The 19,148-nt window shown below is 46.7% G+C and overlaps 1 protein-coding gene across 9 annotated transcripts in view; it reads right to left on the reverse strand.

Moving 5' to 3' along the window:
- caskin1 (CASK interacting protein 1) overlaps positions 1–19,148 on the reverse strand; it is a 733,094-nt gene that overhangs the window by 198,111 nt on the left and 515,835 nt on the right. For all 9 annotated transcript variants that reach the window (XM_072481603.1, XM_072481604.1, XM_072481602.1 and 6 more), the window contains exon 3: positions 3,203–3,300. In XM_072481603.1, coding sequence (XP_072337704.1) covers positions 3,203–3,300 — 98 coding nt within the window. The remainder of the gene's footprint in view (positions 1–3,202; positions 3,301–19,148) is intronic.

Genomic DNA, 19,148 nt, shown 5'->3' on the forward strand with positions numbered 1-19,148 from the left:
TTTAATGCCAGGTGGAGGTTACATACATTTTAATTCCCCAGCGCGGCAAAGCTGTGCGTGAATCCGTCCAACTTTTACCGCAAGTTATTCAAAACGAATTATTCATTTTCATGACAACTGAACGCTTGATAAGGATCAGCTGTGGGCCAGTGGGTCGCACTCCCAATTCTCAGAAGGTTGCGGGGCCCTTTAACATTTAGATTTTGTGTGGGGCCAATTTTTTTCCTTCAGTGTTTAACTTGAGGAAGCCGGTGGTAAGAGAACTGAGGTTAATTTTAATTATATACAATATTCTGCTCCAGGCGACAACTCACTCCCAGTACAGTCCTTGCTGTGATCTCTAACCACACCAGGCCCTGCTTTGGGCCGGCTTTTGTAACGAGCTCCAGCTGGTTGGCCTCCGCGCCACCCCCCATCTGGGAAGCGCGTACTCCACGTGTCCTACGGGGGGGGGGGGGATCAACAATGGTTTCCCCTCTGGTCCACGGGGAGGTTATGACACAGTGCCCAGTCCCTTTAATGTTCTTTTTTGCTCTGCTGCTGACTTTTGCGATGTTGTCTTCGAAAAAGTCCTGCACTGTAAATTCCAGGTCACTACACTCATTTTGTTTAGTAGGAACATTGGCTATAGATTCAAGCCCCATCCCATAGATTTGGCACATAATCTAGACCGACAGTGCTCGTGGAGGAGTGTTGTACTGTTGGTTGTTTTGTTCTTCAGATACCGGAGCCCTCTTCAGCCCTCTCACACATATGGGAAAGATCCCATTCTGAGTAGAACAGGAAAGATGCTCCTGGTCTCCATGCCAATATTTATCCCTTAACCAACATCGCAAAAACAGATCTTTTTTAAAATTCATTTTTACAGGATGTGGGATTATCTGGCTGGGTCAGAATTTGCTGCCCATCTCTAATTGCCCTTGAGTAGGTGGTGGTGAGCTGCCTTCTTTAACAGCTGCAGTTCATGTGATGTAGGTACAGCTACTGTGGTATTAGGGAGGGAGTTCTAGATTTTGATCAGTGACAATGAAGGAGCCACGATATATTTCCGAGTCAGGATGGTAAGTGACTTGGAGGGGAATTTCCAAGTGGTGGTGTTTGCATGTACCTTCTGCCCTTGTCCTTCTAGATGGCAGTGGTTGTGGGTTTTGAAGGTGCTTTCTAAGGGGCCTTGGTGAGTTCCTGCAGTGCATCTTGTAGATGGTACACACTGCTGCTACTGTGCATCCGTGGTGGAGGGAATGAATGTTTGTGGAAGGGGTGCCAATCAACTGGACTGCTTTGTCCTGGATGGTGTCGAGCTTCATGAGTGTTGTTGGAGCTGCACTCATCCAGGCAAGGGGAGAGTATTCCATCACACTCCTGGCTTGTGCCTTGTCAATGGCGGACAGACTTTGGGGAGTCAGGAGGTGAGTTACTCGCCGCAGGATTCCTAGCCTCTGACCTGCTCTTATAGCCACAGTATTTATATGGCTAGTTCAGTTGAGTTCCTGGTCAATGGTAACCCCCAGAATGTTGATTGTACCATTTAGTGATGGCAATGCCATTGAATGTCAAGGGGCGATCGTTTGATTCTCTCTTATAGGAGATGGTCATTGCTTGGCACTTATGTGGCGCAAATGTATTCCAGTTATTTAACTCAGTGCTGTTTGTGGAACCTTGCTGTGGAAAAATTGGTCGGCAGGTTTCCTTCACTACCACAGTGATTAGACTTAAAGGACTAATTTGGTGCCTGGAATTCCTGAAAGGAGCAAGTTCTTTCTTTCTTGTGAGAATGCTGCTCATATTGTTTCTTACATGCAGTGTATGGAATATATACGCTTGCAGGCCCCTACTTCTTCACTGAAGAAAAGTGGGCTATAATGGAAAATCAGTTTAGCCGAGTTAGGCATTGCAGCAGCCTGCTGTGCGAGTTTGTAAATTTAATTTTCATTTTATTTTAACTCTTAGTTTAGAATTAAGATAAGAAAGGATGATTGTTGGGCCAGACTAATGACCATATCATCTTACTGGCTGTGCTACACTCTTCTCTGTGGTAAAATATCTCGCTTTGGTAACGTTGTCCCCTCTTTAACCTAAAGCAGCCATGACACTGATTGATTGTTCCCCTATCTGTCTTCCTCAACAATGGGACATAGTCAGTCAGATTTTGAGATATAGAATAGAACTCATCACATTAAATGGGGGGCACGGTAGCACAATGGTGGGGGGGGGGGGCATGATAACAGAGTGGCTAGCACAGTTGCTTCACAGCCCCAGAGTCCCAGGTTCGATTCCCGGCTTGGGTCACTGTCTGTGCGGAGTTTGCACTTTCTCCCATGTCTGCGTGGGTTTCCTCCGGGTGCTCCGGTTTCCTCCCACAGTCCAAAGATGTGCAGGTTAGGTGGATTGGCCATGCTAAATTGCCCTTCGTGTCCAAAACGTTTAGGTGGAGTTACTGGGTTACGGAGATAGGGTGGAGGTGTGGGCTTAGGTAGAGTGCTCTTTCCAAGGGCCGGTGCAGACTCGATCGGCCGAATGGCCTCCTTCTGCATTGTAAATTCTATGATTCTATGGTTCTTTGATGATTGCTATTGCCTGCTTAACACTAATGCCCAAAGTCAGAAAGATACTCAAGGTCTTCTCATAGTCGCATCTTTTCCACAGATTAAGAGGCACAGTTTGGTTTAAATATCATCTAGTTCAATGGCCCTGCTGGAATCTGGCATTGGCTAGCATTAGTTCAGGTGTGAGTTCCCTCCTCTCTCTGGAAAGCCTTTACCTTCACCTTCCTCTCAGGGCCACATTCGGACCTTAGCCTAGACATAAAGAACTATGGTTAATGCCAGCACCATAGCTAACCGTGTATTCAGAGGCTAGTTGTAAATTGGGATTCAAACCTATCAATAGGCAAATCAGTTCCAACCATGTTAACAATAATCATTTTCCGCTGCCTTTCAGCTTGGCTCAACGTTGGGGAACGGATTGCATTTTGTAAAATGTAAATACAAAGAACTCTATAGTGAGAGAAAACTGTGTTAAATTACTAAGGCCAGACGGAGATCTCCTCATTTATACAGAGTAAACTTTGTGCATCAGGCATTTAGACAGCACAGTGAAACCATCCCCGCAAGCTACGAGCAAGATTCGAAGCAGGGTTTGTTCAGTGCACACAGCACTTTGTTATTGGGCCCAGATGTAGAAATGAAATCTTATTCGTCACCTTTGTTGTCCTTGATATCCACGGTGGCCTGGGCTTCTATGAGCAGAGAGATGAGCTCAGTGTTCCCATTGAGGGCGACATGGTGCAGAGCAGAAAATCTGCAGAAGCAAAAAAATGAGGAAGACATCAGCCTCACAAAGAGGTTAAATTCGGAACAGAAGAGCATTTAACATATCTTGGCTCATCTGGTTTAGAGAACTCCAAACTGAGAGGATGCTGGCTTCATTCCTCCCAACCCCTCACCTTTGCCATGAGTTAACCAGTCCTCTTGGGTGAGGTGAGAGCTTGGGCTTAAGCAGGGAAATAAGCAGCCAGCATCTGCCTGATCTCTGACCCCCATGTCGAGAACACATCTCTGTGGTTTTCAGGGTCTCAATTCTAATGGCCGGGTTTAGCTCAGTTGGTTCGTGATGCAGAGTAAGGTCAACAGCGCGGGTTCAACACCCGTACCGGCTGAGGTCATTCAACCTTGCCCCTCACCTCAGGTTAAATCGTCACCAGTCAGCTCTCCCCCCTCAAAGGGGAAAGCAGTCTCTGGTCATCTGGGACTATGGCAACTTTACTGACTATAATGGCCACCACAGCTGGCTACCCTGACAATAGGCACCGCCTCAGCCCAAACATGAAGAATGGTCACAGGGACAGAGTGCGATTATTACCCGTGGAATCATATGCCAGAATGAACTTGCACCTTCAGGAAAAGAGGAAAGAAAAACCTTCATTTGGCTTACAGATAATCTGCTCTGTAAACCGTCAGCCCATGCTGAGCACTAAATTTCACATCTTGGCTAACTTCTCTTGGCTTTAGGCATTTTTCAAAAAAACACTACTAAAAGCAGCAAGCACTAGGTATCCTTTATCAGCACAATAACAGTTCCCACCATGCTAACTATAGGGTAGAGGAGCTGAAAAAAAATCAACTACATCATTACCGTCATCAGCAACTCTTTGGAAATCCAAGTGAGCTACTTTTAGCCCCCAACACCAGCAATTTGACACAGTTGGGCATTAGCTCAGATTAACAGGGAACATTGGCGAAAGGACACTTAGTGAAATGTAAAAACTCATTGGTGTCTCTTGATGATGGGTTTCACAATTGGACTTTCTGCTTTCGGTACATCCAGTATTGAAAGGCTTCGATATGGAACTATGAAATATACATTTAACCCAACAGTTTTAGGTGAACAGCAAATCTCAGCAGGGACAAATTAAAGGGCCCGGGCTGTTTTAATGAACCTACCATCAAGTTCTATTCTAGCTTCGTGGGAAGTCTCAATCGCGAAATGATTGTGGAGTGTTCCCAGATTCAAAATGCTGGAATAAAACAGCTGACCACAGGAGTCTTTGAGGAAGGTTATATAGCAAATGAATGGTCTAATGTTGATCATTGCTACAAAGCCCATTCAGCAATAGGATGTTTTTCAAAGGTGAATAGTTACCCATTAGAGCATAGAGGAGCAGAATTAGGCCAATCGGCCCATTAAGTCTGCTCCGCCATTCAATCATGGCTGATATGTTTCTCATCCCCATTCTCTTGCCTTCTCTCCGTAGTTCCTGATCACCTTATTAATCAAGAACCTATCTATCTCTGTCTTAAAGACACTCAGTGACTTGGCCTCCACAGCCTTCTGCGGCAATGAGTTCCACAGATTCACCACCCTCTGGCTGAAGAAATTCTTCCCCATCTCAGTTTTAAAGGATCGTCACTTCAGTCTGAGGCTGTGCCCTCGGGTTCTAGTTTTTCCTACCACTGGAAACATCCTCTCCACGTCCACTCTATCCAGGCCTCTCAGTATTCTGTAAGCTTTAATGAGATCCCCCCTCATCCTCCTAAACTTCATTGAGTACAGACCATGAGTCCTCAACCGCTCCTCATATGACAAGTCCTTCATTCTGCGGATCATTCTTGTGAACCTCCTCTGGACCCTCTCCAAGACCAGCACATCCTTCTTTCGATACAGGGCCCAAAACTGCTCACAATATTCCAAATGAGGTGTGACCAGAGCCTTATTCAGCCTCAGCAGTAGATCCTTGCTCTTGTATTCTAGCCCTCTCGACATGAATGCTAACATTGCATTTGCATTACACATGCACTAGATGGTGATGTTTTTCTCATCATCATTGCATTGCCTTGTCCAGAGAATCCTTGCATCCGAACAAGCATTGTTAACAATGACTGGCTCTCCTCAAATGCTGTCTCTGAGAAGTCCTGAGACCACGGTGGCACAGTGGTTAGCACTGCTGCCTCACAGCGTCAGGGTTCCATACCAGCATTGGGTGACTGTGTGGTGTTTGCATGTTTTCTCCGTGTCGCCGTGGATTTCCTCCGGGTGCTTTTGTTTGCTCCCACAGTCCAAAGATGTACAGATTAGGTGGATTGGCCATGCTAAATTGTCCCTTAGTGTCCAAAGATTTGTAGATTGCATTAAGGGGTTATTGGGATAGGGGAGGAGAGTGGGTTTGTGTGTAGTGCTCTTTCAAAGGGTTGGTGCAGTCTTGATGGGCCGAATGGCCTCCTTCTGCACTGTAGGAATTCTATGATTTTACATATTATATTCAGGCAATCACATAAAGCACCAGATGGACTCTACTTTTCTGATGCTGTTCCATCATGTAAACAGCTACAATAACTCATAGTGCTTGACAGGTCTTCAAAATGTTAATGTCTACATTAGTGCAGGGTAGAATCGGCAGTGATGTCTGTGCAATCTTAACCAAATGGTGAAAATGCATACTTTAATTCCTGATCATCCTGTCCCAGTGAATGGATTTTACCATCAAACAAGGCGTGTATTCCCTTGGGTATGGAAGATTTAAGACAATTAAAAGATTTGACAGCGACTCTCCAGCCCCATCAAGCAGTTGAGGTAGACGGTTAACTGGAAAATTTTAAACTGAGATTGACAGGTTTGTGTTAGCTGAGGGTATTGAGGGTTACTCAACCAAGGTGGGGGAGATTAATGTAAGATGTAGATAAACCATGATCTCATGAATGGCGAGGCAGACTCGAATGGCCTCCTCCTGTTGTGATGTTCCTCAGCCACTGATCCTCCGAAATAGGACTTCCCAAATTTCTGATGTTGTGCAATGTGCAACACCAACCATTGGAGAATGGCACTGGCTCAGGTTAATTATACTTTGAGATGAGAGGCAGAGATACAAAGGGCCATTAAATTAGATCAAGACATATTAATATCCCGGGAACTGGTAAGGGGTCACTGCTGAAATGTTCATTTATCTTGGCTGAAGTGCTGGTCAACCTGCTGCTCGTTCCCACCATTTTCTTCAGTTATTTAAATTGAGAAAACATACCTCGTAAACCAGGATTTAATCTGTTTTCCACACTTCAACAGGAATTTATTGACTGAGACATGCTTTAGGACATCTTGAGTCTAGGAAAAGCACTAACTAAATTAAAATTCTTTCTTCCTTCTTTTATATTTTATATAGGGCTTCACGGTGGCACAGTGGTTATCACTGCTGCCTCACAGCGCCAGGGACCCGGGTTCGATTCCAGCCTCGGGTGACTGTGCAGAGTCTGCACGTTCTCCCCGTATCTGCGTAGGTTTCCTCCGGGTGCTCCGGCTTCCTCTCACAGTCCAAAGACGTGCAGGTTAGGTGGATTGGCCCTTAGTGTCAAAGTGGTTTGATGGGGTTGCTAAGTTACGGGGATAGGGTGGAGGCGTGGACTTAAGTAGGGTGCTCTTTCCGAGGGCTGGTGCAGACTTGATGGGCCGAATGGCCTCCTTCTGCACTGTAAATTCTATGATTCTATATTGCCATACCTGAAGCAGAGTTTGGAAATCTTTTGCCATTGATATTCAGCACTGTCACTAACAACCCTGGCATTTGTAAGTAATGAAAACACATGCAATGACAAATCATTTATTCATTATTTGATTCACATATATAAATATTAGTGCGCTCTCTGCCAAATACATCAAAACGTTCACCAGGACTTAGTTTGCTGTTAGATAGTTGATGTGCCAATTGGACGGCATGGTCAGCACAGCTGTCTCACAGCTCCAGAGACCGGGGTTCGATTCCGACCTTGGGAGACTGTCTGTGTGGAGTTTGCACTTTCTCCCCATGTCTGTGTGGATTTCCTTCGGGTGCTCCAGTTTCCTCCCACAGTCCAAAGATGCACAGGTTAGATGGATTGGCTGTAGTAAATTGTCCCTTAGTTTCCAGAGTTATGCAGGTTACGTGTAGTTACAGGGTTGAAGGGCTAGGGTGGGAGCATGGTTGGGGTGCTCTTTCAGAGAGACTGCAGACTCGATGGACCGAATGATCTCCTTCTGCACTGTAGGGAATATATGGAATATATACGATTGCTGCACTCCCAACCTTGGCCAATTTCCAGCCATCTGGCTATCTATTGTTAACAGATTCCACCCTACTGCCCCCAAAGGCTTCCCTCAGCCAGTTGGGAAGACAATCTCAACTAAAGAGGGAAAACGGCTGCCACTGGAGTGGGGTGATGATGCGGGCCCCCACATTGAAGAGTGGGTGATGGGTGTTGTGGGGGCGGGGGTTGGGTTCAGGAACACGCGACATCTGGTGAGGCTATGTTGTAAATCATCTTTATTCACTTCCCGTCCTACTTAAATGTTATCTCAATGCAGGCCGTGTAGCAAATTGCTGCTGCTTTCAGAAAGCAACCATCTGTCTCTGCTTAGCCATGCCATTAAATGTTGACTCTTGTCCTTTTTTTTCAGCTCCAGAAGGATGGAACAGACTGGGTGCTGAGGACAAGAGCAGTGTGAAAGCGTCAGAACTACTGCTGGCAAACTGGGCATAGATTGGCACCAGGCGCTACAGCGGTCACAGGCACGTTTATGACTGAACGCATCGAATCCCTTCCAGTTGCGAAACAGAGCTGGCTGCGGACAGGGAGCATGCAGGTTGCGCATGTGCAGCTTGTGATGCCCTTACAGCTGCGGGATTCCAGCAATGTGGGAGGAATCTGGTGAAATGAGGCCTTCCCTAGTTACAGTGCATTGTATGTTAACCAACAAGTCAAACAGTCACTCAGAATAGACAACACAGTGTCACTGTGGCCAAATTGTCCGTACAGCAACCTATCCTGCTCGCTTCCAGTACTATGAGGATTATGTCCACCATTTTCTATTCCTTTTCAGCTCATACGTAATCAAAGCATTTAATAGATTTTAAAGAGTTCTTCAGAAGTTACAAGAACAATTCTTAAAGTGGTCTTTCTTAGTATTGTTGTTGTCCTTTGAATGTACAATTTAGTTCTAGAAATGGTTTAATACCGGTTTGGAAATGAGCCCTACCTCTTTAATTAAGATTTTGGATACTTGAGGTAAAATCCCTTTTTATGGCTTGGATGTGGAATTTTGTTCAATGATGATCCTGTGAAGCGACCTGGGATATTTTATTACTTTAAAAGTTTGATATAAATGCAGATTGTTGTGGTTATTGTGCTATGTTTCACAAAAAGATTGAATGGAGGTGGCAGGTGTCTTGCCCGCCAGCTGGAGGGTCAATGTAGGCCCCGAATCATCTCTTATCAGGTAGGCCCATTTCTTGATATCGTGTGGAGTGAACCAAATTGGCTGAATATTGGCATCTGTAATACTGGGAGCCTCAAGAGGAGGCCAAGATGGATTATTAACTCGGCACTCCAGGCTTAAGATGGCTGCAGAGAAAATGTTGGAAAATCTCAGCAAGTCTGGCAGCATCTGTAGGGAGAGAAAAGAGCTAACGTTTCGAGTCCGATGACTCTTTGTCACATTCCCGGACCTAGACAATGTCACCATCTGCGGCCAAGATCAGCAGGACCACGATGCCAACCTCGCTAAATTTCTCCGCACCGCCACTCTCCTCAATCTTACTTATAACAAAGAGAAGTGTGTGTTCAGCACGACCCGCTTAGCCATCGGCTATGTGGTCCAGAATGGCGTTCTGGGGCCCGATCCCGACCGCATGCGCCCCCTCATGGAGCTTCCCCTCCCCCACTGCCCCAAGTCCCACAAACGCTGCCTGGGGTTCTTTTCGTACTACATTCAGTGGGTCCCAAACTATGCGGACAAGGCCCGCCCACTCACACAGTCCACCTAGTTCGCCCTCACGACCGAGGCACAACAGGCCTTCGCCCGTATCAGAGCTGATTTAGCCAAGGCAGGGATGCACGCAGTAGACGAGACACTGCCCTTTCAAGTAGAAAGCAACGCATCAGATGTCGCACTTGCCGCCACCCTCAATCAGGCAGGCAGACCCATGGCGTTCTTTTCCCACACCCTTCATGCCTCTGAAATTCGGCACTCGTCCGTCGAAAAAGAGGACCAGGCTATCGTTGAAGCTGTGCGGCATTGGAGGCATTACCTGGCCGGCAGGAGATTCACTCTCCTCACTGACCAACGGTCGGTAGCCTTCATGTTCAACAACACGCAGCGGGGCAAGATCAAAAATGATAAAATCTTGCGGTGGAGAATCGAGCTCTCCATCTATAACTACGAGATTTTGTATCGCCCCGGCAAGCTGAACGAGCCCCCAGACGCCCTCTCCCGAGGTACATGTGCCAGCGCACAAGTAGACCAACTCCGGGCCCTACACGACAGCCTTTGTCACCCGGGGGTCACACGACTGTACAATCTCATCAAGGCTCGCAACCTGCCCTACTCCGTCGAGGAGGTACGGACAGTCACCAGGGACTGCCAGGTCTGTGCGGAGTGCAAGCCGCACTTCTACTGGCCGAACCGTGCGCGCCTGGTGAAGGCCTCCCGCCCCTTTGAACGCCTCAGCGTGGATTTCAAAGGGCCCATCCCCTCCACCGACCGTAACAGGTATATTCTCAGTGTGGTCGATGAGTACTCCAGGTTCCCCTTCGCCATCCCATGCCCCGATATGACGTCTGCCACCGTCATCAAGGCCCTCAGCACCAACTTCGCCCTGTTCGGTTTCCCCGCCTACATCCACAGTGACAGGGGATCCTCATTCATGAGTGATGAGCTGCATCAGTTCCTGCTCAGCAGGGGTATCGCCTCCAGCAGAACGACCAGCTACAACCCCCGGGGAAACGGGCAGGTAGAAAGGGAGAACGGGAGTGTTTGGAGAGCCATCAGCTGGCCCTATGGTCCAGGAACCTTCCAGCCTCTCGCTGGCACTCCATCCGGTCGCTACTGTGCACCGCTACGAAAACACACCCCATAAACGCCTTTTTATCTTCCCCAGGAAGTCCACATCCGAGGTTTCGCTCCCGACTTGGCTCGCAGCTCCAGGACCGGTCCTGCTCCGTAGGCACGTCCGACTCCACAAGGCGGACCCGTTGGTGGATAGGGCACTCTTGCTCCACGCCAACCCCCAGTATGCCTACGTTGCGTACCCCGACGGCCGCCAAGATACTGTCTCCCTCAGGGACCTGGCACTGTCAGGCTCCCCCGCCCCGGCGCCATCCTCCCCTTCCCCAGCACTTCCATCATTGTCCCCACCAGGCCCATCCTTCCTTCCCCTGTCCACGCAAGAGGACGCCGAAAATTTCGGCACGCTCCCGGAGTCATCTAACAGCAGCCAGCCCCGCCGTCGCCGCCACCATTACGCCGCTCCCAGCGGAACGTCAAGGCTCCAGACAAATTGAACCTTTAACTGGACTTTCAAAATGGACAATTTTTTTACCTCTCTCTCTTCGTGTTGTTTCTACAACACTGTAAATAATGTTCAACACTGTATATAGTTACACCACCACCCCCGCCGGACTCATTTTTAACAGGGGGTGAATGTGTTGAACCACTGTACACCTGTATTAGGGGATGTAAGGTAGGACCTGTACTACAGGTTCGCCGGTAGCCCCTGCCGGCTGGCTCCGCCCAGTAGGAGATGTATAAATATGCGCGTCCTCTCTTCAGCTGCCATTTCGCCAGCTGCAGCAGGAGGCCATGCATCTGACTGCAATAAAGCCACAGTTGTACCCAACCTTAGTCTTTGTGCAATTGATTGTGCATCAATTTATTTACACAAACCAAATGTTTTGCTAGACATAGGAAGGCAGTTTGTATAATATAAAAAAGACTATTTTTCATTTTTCTATTCTACACGAAACAATCCTACAGTTTGTTGTGCAGCCTGAGTTTTGTTCTGAGTTGAAATGGTGGGTGCGATTTCCCCCCCCCCCCCCCGCCTGCCCCTCCCCATCCCGTGATGCAGCCGGCACTGATCCAAGAACGCCTCGGGCATCGCGGGAGAGGCCCGAATCGGGCTTTGCGCCGGCAGCAAAATCTCGCTGGGTATGATCCAGACAATCATATTTCAATGGGCCATTAGGTTTATTTCAATATGCGTGGCCTAGTTGAGGCTGCATTCTCACAGCGCCTGGCAGTCACAGGTCACACCGGCGAGGCGTCACCCTGGCGCCAATTAGTACTGATCGCCACAAGCAGAGGCCAGGCATGATGGACATTCTGGCGGTCTCGGAGGCCATTAAAGCGCCGCAGGTGGTCAGCTACAGGACAAGGCAGTACCCTGGTACACCTCCTGACACCTAGGCAGTGCCAACCTAGCATCCTGACAATGCCAGGTTGGCCCTACCAGGGTGCCCAGGTGGCACTGCTGGCGTGCCAGGCTGGCAGTACCAGGGGGTCTGGGTTCCAGCTTGGCACTGCCAATGGTCAGGGCTTGAAGGGGGACTATGCCCATGAAGGGGGGGTTTGAGGGGTGGGGGGGGGGTGATGGGGGATATAAAGGGGCTTCATAAAGATTAGGGGAGTGAAGAGGAGTTCTCTTGTTTCATTTTTTAATTACTTTAGGTGCTCTTAACACATTAATAAACATTACTGTCTGCAGATAACTTTTGAAGTCATTTGGTTGTCAAACAAACCACCATTTTGATGAGTAAGCAAAACCCTTTCCTTGCCAGGACACATTTCTAGCGAGATACCCCACAGCCTTTGGTGCCACTTCCCAGCTGAAAACATGCAGTCGAGATAAGAGAATAAGAAACAGGAGGAAGAGTAGGCCATTCGGCCCTTCCAGCCTGCTCTGCCATTCAATACGACCATGACTGGTCTGGGCCGGAGTTCTCCGGGCACTGTGATTCACTTTTCCCGCCGGCAGTGCAACCTGCCCACGGGTTTCCCGGCGGCGTGGGGTGGCTTCAAAGGGTAATCCCATTCACAAACGGCGGGAGTAAAGAATCCCACTGACAGGGAACGGCACGTTGCCAAGAAACACGCGGCCGAGGTCCAGAGCACCCCCTGATCTTGGCCCCATCTCCACTTTCCTGCCTGTTCCCCATAACCCTTTATTTCCTTTTGTTCAAAAAGCTGTCTGTCTCACCCTTGAATGTATTCAATAACTCTTCTTTCACAGCTCTCCAGGATGGAAAGATTCACAACCCTCTCAGAGCAGAAATGCCTTCTTACCTCTGACCCTTTGATGCACGATCAATTACACTCAAGATGAAGTGATTTCATAACTGAAAGCTTTAATCGACTGGAACTTGTTCCCCAGCAGCTTCGGTACAGAAAGTGAAGGCTGCTGGGACGGCACCGGTTCTTATACTCCGCCTGTCAGGGCGGAGCTACATATCAACAGCCAGTGGTAAACTCCTAGGTTTAACCAATGGTCATCAGCCTCTTAGGTACCGCAATACCTGATAATACCACACCCTTTATTCTGAAACTATGCCCCCTAGTTCTATATTCTCCCACAAGCAGAAACATCCTCTTGGATTCCACCTTGTCATGCCCCTTCAGAATCTTATACTGGGTTTCAATAAGTTGACCTCCCATCCTTCTAAACGCCAATGAATATAGGAACAAACTGCTCAAGACAACCCCTACAATACATGAATCAACCCAGTTCACCTTCCCTGAACTGGCTCCAATGCAAGTATATTCCTCTGTAAACAAGGAGAGAAAACTGTATGACTGCTTCAAGTGAAGTCTCATCAAAGCTCTGTATAGTCCTGTCAATTTTTATATTTTTGTAGTCCACCCCCTTGCAATGATGATCCATTTCTCTTCCTAATTACCTGTATGTTCACTTAATGTGTTTCATGAACTTAGTATCATAGCTTTCCGTACTCTCTCTCCAATTCAGTAATATTTTCTTCTGACCAAAGTGCATAATATCACATTTTAGCACAGGGCTAAAGAGCTGGCTTTTAAAGCAGACCAAGGCAGGCCAGCAGCATGGTTCAATTCCTGTACCAGCCTCCCCGAACAGGTGCTGGACTGTGGCGACTAGGGGCTTTTCACAGTAACTTCATTTGAAGCCTACTTGGGACAATAAGCAATTTTCATTTCATTTTCATTTCATTCGTTTTCCAACATCTGCCAATTTCAGTCCACAGTCCGTCTGTCTTAGAAGGGAGACCTCGTATTCTTACACTAGGTCACCTAGTTCTAGTCTGTCCCACAAGCAGAAACATCCTCCTAGTCAATACATTGTCAAGTCCCCACAGGATCTCATATGTTTCAATTCTTCTAAACTCTAAAGATCAACTCTCATTCTTCTTAACTGTTCTTACATTTCTTGCTAGTTCTTACATTTCTTGCTAGTTTACTCTCATAATCTATTTTCTCTCCCTGTATTTTGTGTGTCATTCTTTGCTTGTTTCTAAAAACTTCCCAATACTCTGGCCCATCACCAATCTCCATAATGATGTATGCCTTTTCTTTCAATTTGATATCATTCTTGATTTCATAGTTAGCCACAGATGATTAATTCTTCTCATAGTCTTTATTTCTCAGTGGAATATATCTTCATTGAGAATAATAAAATATCACCTTGAATGCATGCCACCGCTTTCCAATGTCTTATCTTCTAAAATACTTTTCCAGTCTACTTTTCCCAATCTGTCTTTATGCCTGTGCAAATTACCTTTATTCAGTTCAAGACAAGAGTTTCCCACCCTCAAACCTAATATGAAATTCTGCTATGTTATGATCACTCTTCCCGAGAAGATCTTTTGCCTATGAGATCATTAACTAATCCAGCCTCATTACTGGCCCTGCTTTACAGTTACAAATATTCTTTCTAACCACTGATTGTTGTGTTTGGTCTTCAATACCTTGCAAAGGAATCCACCAAACACCTTGACTTGTCCAAACCAGGAACTTTCTTGAGTCTCGTGTGGTAAGATAGCAATCTGTGACAGAGCACGTTATCATGGAGTCTCCTTATTACTCCTCTGGAACTACATCTAGAATTGACCATTCACCTGTATGTCTTACTACCATCTGTAACCATCTGCTGATGGCCGGATGTGTCTCCCCTTATATGGGAGGGGCTAGTCATAGGAGTGCAGACCATGTGGTGAGCCTGCACCGTCACCTGCTGGTTGGATGTCGCACACCATCCATCTATGACATTGCCCACAGGCATATCACCACACTGATCTTTGTGTTCCAGTATGTGGTCAGAATGAGGCAAAGGAATGTGACATGCCTGCTCATCTCAATGCTGCTTTGCTAGACCTTGTAGATTGCCTAAACCTAGTTTCTCAGGAGCATTTCTACAAATGTAATATATATTTCTCAGAGAAAACGGCAAGGAAACAGAAAACACACACAATAATAATCTTTATTAGTGTCACAAGTAGGCTTACATTAACACTGCAATGAAGTTACTGCGAAAATCCCCTAGTCACCACACTCTGACCCCTGTTTGGGTACACTGAGGGAGAATTCAGAATGTTCCAAATTACCTAACAGCATGTCTTTCGGGACTTGTGGGAGGAAACCGGAGCTCCCGGAGGAAACCCACGCAGACACGGGGAGAACGTGCAGGCTCCGCACAGATAGGGACCCAAGCCCGGAATCGAACCTGGGACCCTGGCGCTGTGAAGCAACAGTGCTAACCGCTGTGCTACCGGGCCACCCCTTACATGTTGTGACTCAATGTACTCTTTGAAAAAAAAAGAGCAACATTTGAGAAACTGCAGAAAGGATCGAACCTAGATTGGCATAGATTGGCCAATTGAGCTCTTTCCAATAAATATGCGTAGGAATCATGTTTGAGGAAAGTACAGAGGAGCACTTGCCAAATTTTGCACATGCCCCCGGGGAAAAAGAAAGGAAGACTTAGAGAAAGACAATTGCTGTGACCCAAATTAGGAACCGAAAAGCTTCTTCAGCTTTCGTTATTTACTTGCATTTCTTCCCTCGAGCACAGGTACCAGATCAAAGCTCAGAAATTGTTGGACTTTGCATGCTTTTGGGTGCTAATAGCAAAATATAAATCTGAGTTTCGGAAATGGACTCTTCAATAGGAAAGTGATTACAGTGACGCACACTTGGACACTGAGCATGAAGGCGATGTTAAGATCAAACAGAGCAAGTCTGAGCTTTCCCTTGATCAACTCCAATCCGGCCGCCTATTTCTTTTCCCAGTCCAAATGAGGAGTAATATGAGGCATCATAAATCTGTACCAGAGAGCGTGAGCTGGAACCAAATACTGTGGCTGACGTAACCTAGGAGAAACTGGGATTTAGAAATGGAATCAGAGCTTGTGCCAACTGCAGATCAATCAGCATCTGAAAGCTAACAATGTTTATGTTTCAGCTAGCGACCCATCAGCAGAACTGTGCGATCAGGCAGGGCAAACCCTTCTGTGGGAGAGCCTAAAACCTGCACAAGGTGAGGAGGACGAAAAGGCGAATACAGCTGGAGGTCAAGTAGTCATTTATTTTCCGATTTCAAAATGACAGATTACGTAGAGGCTTTCCTTACTTTTATGTCAACACATAAATTGGGAAAGGGTCAGATTAAATAATCCTCTTGCATTCATGTTGCCACTTCTCTGCCATTCACGCATCATCCTCATGCACATTTTCATTCGTATTATATCTCGTCTCTTTCCCCATTAACATTGCGTTTTGTCGGCCGTGCCGTAATTATCCAGGCCCTAAAATTCTCGGCCTCTTTGCTGTTTTGTTATGCTCTTGATGTAGCATAAGCTGCTTCCTTGATGAGCACTCTGACAAAGGAAGGTTCAGACTTGGAGATAGCTTTAACACGTTTATTAAACTATTAACAATTCTCCTACTTGGATTCAACGCTACTGTTAATCCTTCTATAGCTACTCAGACTGACAAACCAGTCTGCTACAATCCACGTGGTGGGTGTGATGTTCAAGTGTCTGTACTCACTGAGTGTCTCCACTGGAAAGAGGAAGATCATGTGTGCTGTGTCCTTTTATATGGGTTGGTGTAATGCCCCCCTGTGGTAGTGTCACCTCGGTGCGTATCGTGAATGCCCATTGGTCATGTCCTATCTTACTGACCTATTGGTTGACTGTCTGTGTGTCATGTCTCTGGTGTTCCCTCTAGTGTCTAGCTAGGTATAGTGTATGTACATTAACCCTTTGTGTACTTACAGTGATGTATATCACCACATCTGCCTCTTCCCTCCGGAGAAACCCTCCTTAAAACTATCCCTTTAAACAGGCTTCTGAGGGCAGCACGGTGGCTCAGTGATTTGCACTGTTGCCTACGGCGTTGAGGTCCCAGGTTCGATCCCGGCCCCGGGTCACTGTCTGTGTGGAGTTTGCACATTCTCCCCGTGTCTGTGTGGGTTTCGCCCCCACAGCCCAAAGATGTACAGTGTGGGTGGATTGGCCACGCTAAATAGCTCCTTAATTGGAAAAAAATAATTGGGTACTCTAAATTTATTTATTTTTTAAATAAAGAAAAAAAACCAAGCTTTTGGTTCCCTAATATTTCCTAATGTGGTTTGGTGTCCTTTTGTTTAACTGAGCCTTCGTGAAGTGCCTTGGGATATTTTATTATATCAGCGGCACTACGTATACACAAGTTGTTGTTCCTAACATTGGGAATTGTCTGTCCTCTCCTGAAATTCAAGGGGAATAATGAAAGGTCAAAATGTGAACAAGGACAGGCCGATGTAAGGCTGGAAGTAGCTGTGGCAAAAATGGTCTCTTTCCGAGATGAATGAATTGTTTTTTGACAGCTCGATCGGATCACAATCGATAATGGTATTCATAGATAGTTTCAAGAGTAGCATTAAAAGACCTCTAACCCCTCCTCCCCCACGGCTAACTGCAGCTGTTAACCAATAATACCAAATGTGTTTTATGGCCCATTCTGGAATAAGGTTTTAAAATGGCAGTGCCTGAGAAAAAGCTATCGCATTAGGTTTGAAGTTCAGAGCTTGTGGACAGTCCAGGAAATATTGGCTTATATTTTCATCTTTGAAGTAAATTGAAAGCCTGTTTTTTGAATGGCAACCGTGCCCGAGGGGGATTTCATTGCCTCAGAAGTAGGCAGCAAGGACAATGAAAAGGTGACTCACCACCACTGCTGCCCACCACTACTCTCTGAAATCAGGAGCCCCGTGGTGTTCCCCATATTGAGTCAAGAGAGTACTTCGCAGTGTTGGAGAATTCTATAGCACAGCAGGAAACCATTCAATCCATCCTGGCTGTGCTAGCTCGCTGAAAGAATGATCCACTCCACTGGCCCTTCCCCAAACTGCTGAATGAACAGATTTTTCTAATATTTATCCATTTCAAGCAATCCTGAATTCTGCTTCCACCATGATTTCTGGTCAGGGATTCCCCTGTGAAGAGATGTTGTGGTGCCTGGGGTAGCAACCCTACCTCTGCACCAGGAGCCCTGGGTTTGAGACCCGGCCCTGGGACTTGATGGCCAAGGGACGTACGTTCATAATTGAGTAACAACCTGTTAATCACACCAACATACGCCCATGAAGATGGGGATAACTTCCAGGTCAGACGCATGATGGGGAGGACAATTGGAGCCTCTTCTATCACTGTTCATAGCTCTGGACGACATACAACATGCATATAAACATGCATGCTATCATCGCAACCTGGACTCAATGAAGTGAGCCTCAGTGAGGAGGGGAGGATGGGGTGGGGGGGGGGGGGGTCTGTTGACGAGACAGTAGTTGTGGATCAGATTGGATCAAATTGGTTGCCAGCAGTAAGGGGTTTGATCCCTGTTCTGGCTGTGGTGGGTTCGGGACCTGTGGCCTTACCCTACCTGTGGTGGAGATCGCGGCGCTGTGCGTCGGTCGGACCTATGTTCGGGCAGCGAAATGAGGATGAAGATTCCCAGTGGCCTAGCAACATGACAAAGTAGATGGGCAGAAAAAGCTTTTCCTGGCTGGAGCATCTGTAACCAGAGGAGGTGGGATTAAGATAATTGGCACAAACCCCAGAGAGGACATGAGGAAAAACGCAGCGAGTGGTTATGATCTGGGATGAAAGGAGATTCAGTAGTAACTTTCACAAAAGCTTCTTACTAGAAAAGCAGAAAATTTCAGGGCCACACAGAAAAGGTAAGGGAATGGGGCTGTCACAGAAGCATGTGTGACGGGCCAAATGGTCACCTTCTGTGCTATATGATTCTCCAATACTATTCTGTGTAAAGAAATACCTCCTACCCTCTGCTCTCGTTTCTTTGACGACAATCTGAAATCTATGCCTCTACTCACTGACTGGAGAAATAGCTTTTCCAGTTCATTTCATCAGAACCTCTCCTCATTTCGAATGCCTATATTTGATCTGCCTAACACTAGGGTGAAGTAATTGGAAAAGCAGGGCAAGGTGATGAATTAAGCACACTGCAGGAGAAGCACACTGATGCACAATGAAGTGGGCTGCCTTTTAAGTATGATTTTTTCCCCCCTCTTTCTTTTCCCCTATTATGTATCGGAATCGATGGGTTCAAAAAGCCCAGTGAAAACTTTGAATCATGAATATTTTGTTAGGCAGAATTAGCACTTGCATATTTTCATAATGGAGCTTTCAAAGCCCAATTTAACAGCTGTAACGAGCTCATGTTTACTCTTCTCTTCGGCTCAACCTTCTCGGAAATCAAGAGTTATGTAGAGGTGTTTGTAAAGTATACTGAGCCTACAGCACAGAAAGAGGCCACAGGATCCAACTAATCTGTGCCAGTGTTCATGCTCCGAATGCTCCTATCTCACTGTGGTAAAC

Source organism: Scyliorhinus torazame, chromosome 17 (genome assembly GCF_047496885.1).
Source record: "Scyliorhinus torazame isolate Kashiwa2021f chromosome 17, sScyTor2.1, whole genome shotgun sequence".
NCBI lineage: Eukaryota > Metazoa > Chordata > Chondrichthyes > Carcharhiniformes > Scyliorhinidae > Scyliorhinus > Scyliorhinus torazame.